At 47.5% G+C, this 12,738-nt stretch overlaps 1 protein-coding gene across 4 annotated transcripts in view; it reads right to left on the reverse strand.

Annotated features, from left to right (window-relative positions):
- The window catches only part of SPINT1 (serine peptidase inhibitor, Kunitz type 1), a 30,568-nt gene that overhangs the window by 3,226 nt on the left and 14,604 nt on the right, over positions 1 to 12,738 (reverse strand). For 2 of the 4 annotated variants that reach the window (XM_073348745.1, XM_073348747.1), the window contains 7 exons: positions 10,605 to 10,756; positions 8,961 to 9,096; positions 7,396 to 7,566; positions 6,677 to 6,703; positions 4,034 to 4,159; positions 3,049 to 3,099; positions 1,045 to 1,215 (listed from right to left, as the gene is read on the reverse strand). In XM_073348745.1, coding sequence (XP_073204846.1) covers positions 1,045 to 1,215; positions 3,049 to 3,099; positions 4,034 to 4,159; positions 6,677 to 6,703; positions 7,396 to 7,566; positions 8,961 to 9,096; positions 10,605 to 10,756 — 834 coding nt within the window. The remainder of the gene's footprint in view (positions 1 to 1,044; positions 1,216 to 3,048; positions 3,100 to 4,033; positions 4,160 to 6,676; positions 6,704 to 7,395; positions 7,567 to 8,960; positions 9,097 to 10,604; positions 10,757 to 12,738) is intronic. The other 2 variants (XM_073348748.1, XM_073348749.1) reach the window with 2 other exon arrangements.

The following is a 12,738-nucleotide window of genomic DNA, read 5'->3' on the forward strand; positions in this document are numbered from 1 at the left end:
ATATGCTCTTGGGGCAGGCCAGTGAAGGATGGTATTGATCCACGCAACACTTCAGAGAAAGCATCAGAGCAGGAGTCTCTCCACTTCCTTACATACACAGCTTAATGGAATCCCTTCTTTGGGACCCCCTCCCCTCCCACTCAGACAAGACACAATCTGCACTAGCTGATGTAAAACTAGTTTCTAGATGCATGTTTTAGCACATCTGAGTCAACTGTCCTTTGGATGGGCTATCACCAGCAGGAGAGTGAATTTGTGTGGGGGGGTGGAGGGTGAGAAAACCTGGATTTGTGCTGGAAATGGCCCACCTGATGATCACTTTAGATAAGCTATTACCAGCAGGACAGTGGGGTGGGAGGAGGTATTGTTTCATATTCTCTGTGTATATATAAAGCCTGCTGCAGTTTCCACGATATGCATCTGAGGAAGTGAGCTGTAGCTCACGAAAGCTTATGCTCTAATAAATTGGTTAGTCTCTAAGGTGCCACAAGTACTCCTTTTCTTTTTGCGAATACAGACTAACACGGCTGTTACTCTGAAACCTGTCCTTACAGAGAGGACCTACAGGTTTGGGGGCATGTGTCTCCCCACCACCAAATATCCAGTTTTGCCTCCTCCATCGTTGTATCAATGTGATGACCCTGAAGAGGGCAAAACAGATACCCACGGCCCCTAAACTGGGCCATTTCACTCCAGTGTCAAGAACTATTGGAATTCTCTCTGGCTGGACCGCCAAGAGCCAATGCCTTGCACATCAATACCCAAAATGCTCCTCTAGTTCACAGCAGTAACGGAGCTCAAGACACTCCCAAGAAAAGTAGGGTGGCCTGGGGGAGGTTGTACTGCAGAGTGTTATTTTCTGGGTGCTCTGCACGAGCAATCAGACAGAACGAGGAGCTTTGTGGAGAGAGGCCAGGGTTAGAAAGCAATGCTCCATCTCATGCTCTGCAGAGCTCCAGCCTATTTGGAGCCAGGGAATTTAGCTTGGAGGGTTTCACTGTGGTAGAGATGCTGTCCCCCTCACCCCACAGCCCTGTTGCTTACTTGTGATGCCTGCACATGATTTCAGACACTCTTCTTCCTCCTCAAAGTTATTTCGGTTGCCTTCACAGCCCCCGTAGGTGAAGCGGTCACATTTCTCGGTGAATGGGTTATAGTACCAGCGGGGGATGCTCTCTTTGCACAGCCCAGTGTCTGGTAAATCCACACAGTGACCTGGCAAAGCAAGAGAGGTGTTCAGGCTTGTGACGAAGGGGGACTGTTCTTAATGTTTCCTCTGAATACTGTAGGGGTGTCTCAGTTTCCCCTATGCATTTCTTAAGTCTCTAGGTGGTGAGATAAGGGGTGTAATTGTTGCAGAGCAAAGGGCCAGTGTACATAAATGGCCGACACTCCCATCTCCTGGCAACTGATGGCCTGGGCCTTTCCCCCCTGCAAGGTAATAGCTAAAGGGTTGGAGAACAAAGGAATCAGGTGACCTCCTGGCCGGGGAAAGGGACAAAGCCCAGAGGAGGAGGGTCTGGAGGGGGAGTCAGTTTGGGCTGGCTGGGGATGTGGAGTGAAGTGCAGACACAGACTTGGTTGTCTCGCTCACTGCCCCCCAAAATGGACCCGGCTGAGGGGTCCTGTTCTTTGTACAGCTCTGCTTTAGACCGTGTTCCTGTCATCTAATAAACCTCTGTTTTACTGGCTGGCTAAGAGTCATGTCTGACTGTGAAGTTGGGCTGCAGGACCCTCTGGCTTCCCCGGGACCCAACCTGGGCGGACTCGCTGTGGGAAGCGCACGGAGGGGCAGAGGATGCTGAATGCTCCGAGGTCAGACCTAGGAAGGTGGAAGTCGTGTGAGCTTTTTGCCTGGAAACAGTCTGCTCACACGGAGGAGACTTCACCAGACTGGCTTCATAGGGAGCAGTTGCAGAGCATTGCCTGGGGACTCCGTGACAGGGCTCAACCAGCACAGTTACAGTGTCCATGCTTCATAACTCCTCTAGTGCCCCGTGTGCCACTGTTCAGTCTCCAAGCCACTTTGTGCCACCTATTTCCTAGAGTTAGCAAAGACTATCAACATCTGATTGATATAACTGCCAACCAACTGCAGGCACACTGGCAACAATCACCCTCACAGCCCCAAGAGTGAATGGGGGGGGTGGGGATATAGCCAATTAGGGCATTTTAGCAGAAGCTGGAAGAGGATAATGCTGTTCCCATCAGAAGAGAGATCAGTGCCTCCCCAGTACGTTCCTCTTGTAAACAAGCCCTGACTGCAATAGCTACTCCACCGAATAACTCTAGCATGTTAAATTCACACCCTACCTTATTCGGAGATCACTTCCCTATGTAGGCAAGCCCTAAGCATGGAGGCTTAAAAGAAGGGAAAGTCTCCCCTTCCCACAGAGCAGGGAGAGCACTCCAGCAATCACTGCAATGAGTGAGAGCTAATGAGGCCAACAGCTGTCATTGGTAGATTAAAACAAACAGAGAGAGGGTGGCCTAGAGTCCAGAGGTAATCCTGAGGTTCTCATCCGTCTAACATTACACCAGTGCCTGACTGCCCAAGTGTTCAAAGTTCACTTAATAAACAGGACACTGCCAAGCAGAACTGCCACCTGTCCATAAGTCTCCCCAGAAGGCATTGGAGTGTGGTCTAGGCATCAGGTATGGCATTAGAACCACACACTCAAATCCTTGCAATGTTGACTGGAGCAATTCATCCTCCCAAGTTTAGACAGATTGATGCGGTGAGTGTCATGCAACTTACTGCATGGGGGTATGGGTGTGGGAGGAGCTCCCTGGAGGAGCACGGCGCTACTTACCGTGGTGAAGAGGTTTTACTCTGGTTATGCCTCCTCTATACTATTCAGGCAAACAAACAGTGCTGAAATTGATTCAGGAAATGCTTTTAGACCCAGTGTCAATGGGATCAGTCAGGCACTGACTGGCTTATGCTAGGCAAGAGTCCTTTTCTGGGATAGGCAATTTCCCACTATGCACTGGGAAAATACCTGGAAGAAGGCTAGAGTAGCCTTTCAGGATTTGTAACACACATACCCTGCTCGGTCGTAACATTGATTTTCCGTAGTTTATTGAACGCAAGTGCATCTGCAAAAAGAAACAGCTCATAGGATAGAAACGTACAGTCCCCGGCTCAGTATGAAACTCCTCCACCCATCCCAAGATATGTGAAGAGAGGTCTTTGTGGGACACTTCCTAAATACTTTTTTCTCCCTTCTGCTAGTATCATACATAAGGCAGGCAAAGAAGCTATAAATCCAGGTCCACAAATATTTTTAAAAAATCAAGGTGGAAAAGGAATTAGGTATGGAAGTGTGACTAATAATAATGGGATGAAATTAAGGAAGGGAAAGTTTAGGCTCCTTATCAGGAAATACTCCCTGACAGCAAGATGTATTTGACTGTGGAATAGCCTCCCAAGAGAAGTGGGGGGAAAAAAAAGTCATGTCACTCTAGACTTTTAAAACTAATACTGGTTTGTGATGCTCAAGAGAGGGGAATCATAGAATATACACATGCTGTAGGATGAGAAAACAGAAAGGATCCCAGGAATTATCTGTCATGACAAAGAAGCAAGAGGGAGGTTAAGGAGTTCAGTGTTTGCCATGTCAGGTGCAAGCTGTTAGCAGGACATCCTTGTAATGTTTAAGAGACTGGAAGATGTCGGGGTGGCAAAAAGTATTTGGAGGTGGTACATGAAAACATGAGACCAGCTAAGGTCACTCAGGGATAAGATACAGGGGGAGAAAAGGACAGAACCCTGTGGGTCACAGACAGAAGGGTAGACTCCAGAGGGGAGAGAGAGAGTGGAGGAAGAATCCAGGAAGTAAGGGAGAGTCAAGAACAGCGTGATCAGCAGTGTTGGGACTCCCAAATGCTAGTGACAGGGCAGTGCTGTGAAGATGCTTACGTGTGAGGGATACAACTGGGTTAGGAGACCAGAGTACTATGCTACAGTAAGATGTATCCATCTTCAGGCACTAAAGTTGGAAAGTTTTGGACCCAGACTCCAAGTACTTACACGTCTCACAATACGCCTCATCTGATCCATCTGCACAATCTGAAGTTTCATCACATTCCAGGAAACCATCAATGCAGCAGCCATCTCTGCATTTGAAGTGGAAGGACTCACAGTTCCCATTGCACACTGTAACAGAAAGAAGCTGGACTTCAGAAAAAGCAGACTGACTCCCTCAGGGAACTGATGGGCAGGATCCCCTGGGAGAATAACATGAGGTGGAAAAGGAGTCCAGGAGAGCTGGCTGTATTTTAAAGAATCCTTATTGAGGTTACAGGGACAAACCATCCCGATGTGTAGAAAGAATAGTAAATATGGCAGGCGACCAGCTTGGCTTAAAAGTGAAATCCTTGCTGATCTTAAACACAAAAAAGAAGCTTACAAGAAGTGGAAGATTGGACAAATGACCAGGGAAGACTTTAAAAATATTGCTCGGGCATGCAGGAGTGAAATCAGGAAGGCCAAATCACACCTGGAGTTGCAGCTAGCAAGAGATGTTAAGAGTAATAAGAAGGGTTTCTTCAGGTATGTTAGCAACAAGAAGAAAGTCAAGGAAAGTGTGGGCCCCTTAGTGAATGAGGGAGGCAACCTAGTGACAGAGGATGTGGAAAAAGCTAATGTACTCAGTGCTTTTTTTGCCTCTGTCTTCACGAACAAGGTCAGCTCCCAGATTGCTGCACTGGGCGGCACAGCATGGGGAGGGGGTGGCCAGCCCTCTGTGGAGAAAGAAGTGGTTCGGGACTATTTAGAAAAGCTGGACAAGCACAAGTCCATGGGGCCGGATGCGCTGCATTCGAGAGTGCTAAAGGAGTTGGCGGATGTGATTGCAGAGCCATTGGCTATTATCTTTGAAAACTCATGGCGATCGGGGGAGGTCCCGGATGACTGGAAAAAGGCTAATGTAGTGCCCATCTTTAAAAAAGGAAAGGAGGAGGATCCTGGGAACTACAGGCCAGTCAGCCTCACCTCAGTCCCTGGAAAAATCATGGAGCAGGTCCTCAAGGAATCAATTCTGAAGCACTTAGAGGAAAGTGATCAGGAGCAGTCAGCATGGATTCACCAAGGGCAAGTCATGCCTGACTAATCTAATTGCCTTCTATGACAAGATAACTGGCTCTGTGGATGAGAGAAAAGCAGTGGACGTGTTGTTCCTTGACTTTAGCAAAGCTATTGACACGGTCTCCCACAGTATTCTTGCCTGCAAGTTAAAGAAGTATGGGCTGGATGAATGGACTATAAAGGTGTATAGAAAGCTGGCTAGATTGTCGGGCTCAACGGGTAGTGACCAATGGCTCCATGTCTAGTTGGCAGCCGGTATCAAGTGGAGTGCGCCAAGGGTCGGTTTTGTTCAATATCTTCATAAATGATCTGGAGGGTGGTGTGGATTGCACCCTCAGCAAGTCTGCAGATGACACTAAACTGGGAGGAGGGGTAGATACGCTGGAGGGGAGGGATAGGATACAGAGGGACCTAAACAAATGAGAGGACTGGGCCAAAAGAAATCTGATGAGGTTCAACAAGGACAAGTGCAGAGAGTCCTGCACTTAGGATGGAAGAATCCCATGCACCACTACAGACTAGGGGCCGAATGGCTAGGCAGCAGTTCTGCAGAAAAGGACCTAGGGGTTACAGTGGACAAGAAGCTGGATAGGAGTCAACAGTGTGCCCTTGTTGCCAAGAAGGCTAATGGCATTTTGGGATATATGTAGGGGCATTGCCAGCAGATCAAGGGATGTGATCGTTCCCCTCTATTTGACATTGGTGAGGCCTCATCTGGAGTACTGTGTCCAGTTTTGGGCCCCACACTACAAGAAGGATGTGGAAAAATTGGAAAGAGTCCAGCAGAGGGCAACAAAAATGATTAGGGGACTGGAACACATGACTTATGAGGAGAGGCTGAGGGAACTGGGATTGTTTAGTCTGCGGAAGAGAAGAATGAGGAGGGATTTGATAGCTGCTTTCAACTACCTGAAAGGGGGTTCCAAAGAGGATCTAGACTGTACTCAGTAGTAGCTGATGACAGAACGAGGAGTAATGGTCTCAAGTTGCAGTGGGGGAGGTTTAGGTTGGATATTAGGAAAAACTTTTTCACTCGGAGGGTGGTGAAACACTGGAATGCGTTTCCTAGGGAGGTGGTGGAATCTCCTTCCTTAGATATTTTTAAGGTCAGGCTTGACAAAGCCCTGGCTGGGATGATTTAGTTGGGGATTGGTCCTGCTTTGAGCAGGGGGTTGTATTAGATGACCTCCTGAGGTCCCTTCCAACCTTGATATTCTATGAAAGATTATGGGTTTTTTGGGGTGGGGGGAACAGTGTTCACCAGAAAACCCCCACCTCCTGGCACCCAGATATGTCGTGAAGGGCTTGTGCCTCCCTTTGAGCTTCCTGGGGCATGGGAAGCCTGGACAGTACTCACTTCAGAGTCCATCAGTGCCACTCCGAACTTGGTCCAAGGAAGTCAGTGTGGAATGAAGCAAAGTGCCTCCTTTCCCCAGGGAGCGAACAAGCTTCCTCTTTCATGACTTGGAAGTGCAGAGTGCTAGCTATAAAGCTACAGAACTTAGATTTTAGCCTCGACACCCACCTCTCTCATTCACACTTACCGGAACACACTGCACATTAGACAGAGAGGTATGAGAAGCCTACCTGGCTTGGCCCGCGTTCCAAAAGAGCCTGCAGAAAAGACATAAAAAAAGCTACATTATTTTGGTGAATCAGAATCTGTTCTATACGGGTCTCTATGCCTCCCACAATAACCAAGGCTACCCTAGCACAACAGCTACCTGGGACAAACATTTTGATTGTTTACCAAAATCCAATATTGCATTTTCCAGGAGAGCTATATCCTGTGTGGGGAGGGGAGGTAGGAAAGGTACTGACTGCTCTGAAGTCCCTCCCACCTCACCCCTCCTAAGCCAGTCAAGCTATTCCAAATTGTCTCTCTTGTCTCCGTTCCTCTGACCTCACCTTGAGGCTCAATATGAAGCACAGTGGCCTGACAGAGGCCCCATGAATTCGTCACATCGCAGACTTTGCTGATTGGCTCTTAACAAAGGCTCAGCTGTGCTACGGCTAAAGGGTGTAAAGAGAAAGCTGAATTTCATGGGAAAGAGAGGAACTTCTGGCACCTCCATGGCAAGACACCTTGTTCTGTGGCTACATTTATAGGTAGCACGAAAAGGATTTTGAAAGCAAGTCTGTGGCCACAGAAGTGTAGTAAACACCAGGCCTTGAATGAACTTCTTTCACGCCATGGTGAGGAACGCTGAGTAGACAGAAACTTCAAACTAAATACCAAGTATATGCCAATCAATGGAACCATGAGACCGCACTGACCCAGGGGTTTCTGCTCTAGATGGACTCACCTTGAACATTCTTGCAGGCAAGTTTACACTCTTCCTCCCGTACGTAGTTATTCTTGTTGGCCTTGCAGCCCCCAAAGGTGAATCTCTCACATTGCTGAGACGCTGGATTGTAGAACCAGCGGGGAAAGGACCCACGGCACCGACCCACCTTACTAGGAGCCAAGCAGAACTCTGGAATGTAAGAAAGGTACTCCAATGCAAAACGTCTGCATGCAAGGCCAGAGCTCGTTTTACTTCAACTCCACAGCTGGAGTATGGATGCTTGGCCTTGCTGAAATATCAGGAGGTGAGCTGGATCAGCAGCAATGACTGCAGCGTACTGCTAGGGCAGGATCAAGCACTAGCTAATCTGACGCCAATTGTCCCATCTTTGTAGTCACAAAGGGAGGGCAGGAGCAGGCACTGGTGGCTTGTGGGAGGGCAGGGGGGAATAGGGGGAAGAGTTCTCCCAAAGGCTACACATATCTTGAGCTCAGTCTGAGGACGTTCCTTCTAAAAAATATTTTCTTGTCTGCATTCTAGGGAAGTCTATTTACCGTGGTACTGGGATGGAGAGAGGACACCTCTGCTTAAGGCATTGCTGCCAAATGGCCACCAAGAACTCACACTGCCTCATTGACGCAGAACTCTGAACATCTTGATTACCAGGCACAAATCCTTTGTAGGAAGTTTGATAATCAAATCCGTGGCCATTTAGGACTTCACAGTGATAGCTGTCGCTATGCTGCACACTAGGATTATTTGGCACTTCATAGTGTAAGCAAGGAATTAAACACACACACACACACCCCCCCTCAGGTACTCCTTCTCCAAAAGCACAAGCTCTTACCTGAGCTAAAGGACAATTGTTGTTAGCAGTATAAGGCCTATGATATAGAGCTGAGCAGTTTTGGTCCCATCCAATAAAGAGCAGAGTCTCACACACATGGTCAGTTCATTACCATGCGTTAGTTTTGCATGGGGATTGGAGAAACTGAGAAAGGCAGTGGTGGATGGGGAGATCTTATACCAGTATTTCCCAAACTTGGGACACCACTTGTTCAGGGAAAGCCCCTGGCGGGCCAGGCCGGTTTGTTTACCTGCTGCATCCGCAGGTTCGGCCAATCGCGGCTCCCCCTGGCTGCGGTTCGCCGCTCCAGGCCAATGGGGGCTGCGGGAAGCGGCGCGGGCCAAGGGATGTACCGGCCGCCACTTCCCGCAGCCCCCATTGGCCTGCAGCAGCAAACTGCAGCCAGTGGGAGCCGTGATCGGCCGAACCTGCGGACGTGGCAGGTAAGCAAACCGGCCTGGCCCGGCCCGCCAGGGGCTTTATCCCAAAGCAGTATCCCAAGTTTCAGAAACACTGCCTAATACTAATAAAGTTTAGGTGTGGTAGGTTAAATTTTCATCTGGAGAAACTTCATACAGTCGTCCTGCCTCCAGTCCCCCAACATACGGTATTCCCATGCACCATCTCCCACAAGAGTGCTGGTAACATACTTAGCTTGCTGATAACCTATTAGAGCAGCAATCTTAGGTGGGACCCCTGGAGATTCTAGTTCAAAGGTCTATCTGGGTAGACTCACCTTCAGTCTGTTCAGCTGTCAGGACCATAATTGTGATGTTGCTGGAGTCCTGCTGGCCAGCACTGTCTGTGACAGTGAGCTGGAAGACATACTGCCCCTCCTGCAGGTTGGAGATCTCAGCTTGATCTGACCCTTTCTTCGAAAAAGCAAAACAAACAAAGTCAGAGAAGGAGCTGGCATATCAAACAGTGGGGGGAGAGGGGAGTATGCGCCCATGTGTGTTGCGTTAGGAGGAGAGCAGCTGAGCCACACCTGGAATAGGCTTCCACGCACTGTCATCTTGTAAAGCACTCTGGGATTCTTTACAACTATGGGCTAGATTCTGCCTGCGCATGCCCAAGCGGGCTAAGGGAGGTAGATAACACCACATCCTCAGCACCCTAGCATGACCAGTCTAGATACTGGTGGTCTTTAGGGCACTACACTTTGGACTAGATAATAAGCTCAGTAGTGCCATAGGCTCTGAAGATATTACAGCCAGATAGGAGTCAAGAGGCATGGGTTCTATTTCTTACTCTGCCACTGATTTGTTGTGCAATTTTGAGAAAGTCACTGAGCAGCTTTGTGCCTCAGTTTCCCCATCTGTAACATGATGATAAAACCTTATGTAAAGAACGCCTCAGTGACAGGCATTCTAACTGTGTTGTTGTTGCTTACTAGTCTCTGGGTACACCATGCCATCTGACAGCAGGCATCAATGGGTTTTAAGTCTTGGCTTTAATTAGCTCATGTAGCCTTTCAGGCACGTAAGGATTGTAGGATTTGAACAGGGAGAAGCACCTATCCAAGACAGTGAAGAAATCAGAGAACAGCCCAATGAGAACAGGAGCAGAACTCTAGGGACAGGCCACAGGGATACGAGCTAGCCCATTTGGGGAGGAGAAGGCTAGCAATCAGAGCATAGTAGAACCAGAGTATGGGTCAGACACCTCGCTCAAAGACACGCACTAAGAAGCAAAGATGGTTATAGCACTTTAGATACTGTTTTCTCTCTCTCTCGCAACATTCCAGTGGTGAAGCACTGGAATGGGTTACCTAGGGAAGTGGTGGAATCTCCTTCCTTATTGGTTTTTAAGGTCAGGCTTGACAAAGCCCTGGCTGGGATGATTTAGTTGGGGATTGGTCCTGCTTTGAGCAGGGGGTTGGACTAGATGACCTCCTGAGGTCCCTTCCAACCCTGATATTCTATGATTCTCTCTCCCCCCCCCGCCACCTCCCAAAATAGAACAGATCAAATGCACAGGGGATGAGGATCCAGGAGCACTCGCTGGATTCTTGACTTCCTGTGCTGCAAGAGTTTCCTGATGGAGAGGAGAAAGGTTAGCTCACTAAGCAATGACAGCACCACCGAGTGACAACAGCAGGGAAGTATAAAAGTATGGAAGATGCATGGGAGAGAGCAGAAGAGACAGAAAACGGTAGGATATTGATAGGAAACTCTGCCATTGTGGCCCAGCTTCTTCTCTCAACTCCTCTGCCCTTAACTCATTTTAAAGAGGGGCGAGATAGAGAGCAGACACTTGGCTGCAACAACATGAAGAGGGAAGGACAAGGTGACCCATAAGATATTGATCACTTGCAACATATTTGGTGTATACAGCATGAGCCTTTGGGAGAGAAAAGCAGCACTCTCTCCGCTCCTACCTCCACCACCACAGAGGTGTCACCAAGCAGAAGTTTCCAATCATAACTGACAATCCCATGGTCATCTGAGCTCTCTGTGCCTCTCAGTAACACTGGCTCCTGAGGCTGCACCTTCATGTCCATCCCAGCACGGGCTATGGGAGGCTTATCATCTGGAGAAAAAAGGCAACAAAAGGCTTAGGTAAGAAGAAGGACTGGGGTCTTGTCTCAACCAGGAAGAGGGTGGGATTCCCCCAGACTGAATACATGTGGGTTCCAGTCACTGAAATAGGAAGACGTTTGATCATTCTATGTTAGTAAGCAAGTTGCTCTGAGACAGAGAAGTGGGGCACATGAGGAATGCCGGGTCAGTTTCAAGGGTCTGGAACAGAATTATTTCTCTTACCTAACCCATCTTCTCCATTATTAAATGTGACTGGTCAGTAATCCATACTGCAGCCAGTCTCTTTGAGCCAATTGCAACTACTTAGAGATTTTACCTATAGGAAGAAGTATAGGTGACAAGGGAACATCTTGTTCCTACAGCTGTGGACTCCTAACGCTCACAAATTTTACATAACCCCCCCGACCCCCCACCCCCCCCCCCACACCATTTAATGTTGGCGTTAGACAAGGAATCAGTTCAACATTTTCTACCAATTAATTCCCTCCAATACCCAACTTAAGGAGACACTTTTGTGGGGGATGTGGGAAGTGATATAATTCACTTATTCCAGGTTTCTATTCAAAACTCATATTGTCTCTGGAGAATAGCCCCCCCTTGAAAAAAAATCTTGCACAACCTTCAAATGCCATCCCATGGACCACACCCCTCCCTTCACACCACTAACATAATCTGGATCAAAAGGTCACTCTGGAAAATGTAAAACGCAAAAGTAAATCCTCATCATGGGAACAGGCCAGTAAAAACAGAATGCAGGCCATAAAACTTCACCCAATAATTTCTGCATCAAGCCCAATAATTTATACTCAAATTCAACCACATCTTTTAAGAAGTCATCCATTCTTGATTTATAATCCAGCTATGAAAGCCTTATACTGTGCTATGAATGGTTACTATAGAGAGAGGATCAGAATACACCAAATCTCTTGGTAAACTATTCCAATGGTTTATTCATTCAAGTGACACCATCAAAGGACCTAATCACATTAGCCACGCCATCAGGGGCTCGTTTACCTGCACATCTACCAATGTAATATATGCCATCATGTGCCAGCAATGCCCCTCTGCCATGTACACTGGCCAAACAGAACAGTCTCTACGCAAAAGAATAAATGGACACAAATCTGACATCAGGAATCATAACATTCAAAAACCGGTAGAACACTACTTCAACCTCTCTGGCCACTCAGTAAAAGATTTAAGGGTGGCAATTTTGCAACAGAAAAGCTTCAGCAACAGACTCCAACAAGAAACTGCTGAGTTTGAATTAATATGCAAACTAGATACCATTAACTTGGGTTTGAATAGAGACTGGGAGTGGCTGGGTCATTACACATATTGAATCTATTTCCCCATGTTAAGTATCCTCACACCTTCTTGTCAACTATCTAAATGGGCCATCTTGATTATCACTACAAAAGTTTTTTTCTCCTGCTGATAATAGTCATCTTAACTAATTAACCTCTCACAGTTTGTATGGCAACTTCCATCTTGACTTGTGCTAGAAATGGCCCACCTTGATTATCATACACATTTTAAAGAGAGTGGTCACTTTGGATGGGCTATTACCAGCAGGAGAGTGAGTTTGGGGTGGGGGGGAGGAAGGACAACGGAGGGTGAGAAAACCTGGATTTGTGCTGGAAATGGCCCAACTTGATGATCACTTTAGATAAGCTATTACCAGCAGGAGAGTGGGGTGGGAGGAGGTATTGTTTCATGGTCTCTGTGTATATAATGTCTTCTGCAGTTTCCACAGTATGCATCCGATGAAGTGAGCTGTAGCTCACGAAAGCTCATGCTCAAATAAATTAGTTAGTCTCTAAGGTGCCACAAGTACTCCTGTTCCTTTTGCAGATACAGACTAACACAGCAGCTATTCTGAAACCTGTCAAATATCCCAATGGTTAATTACCTTCACTATTAAAAATTTACACCTTATTTTCAATTTGAGTTTTTCTAGATTCGAGTTCC

The sequence above is a fragment of the Lepidochelys kempii genome, chromosome 6 (assembly GCF_965140265.1).
Source record: "Lepidochelys kempii isolate rLepKem1 chromosome 6, rLepKem1.hap2, whole genome shotgun sequence".
Classification (NCBI taxonomy): Eukaryota; Metazoa; Chordata; order Testudines; family Cheloniidae; genus Lepidochelys; species Lepidochelys kempii.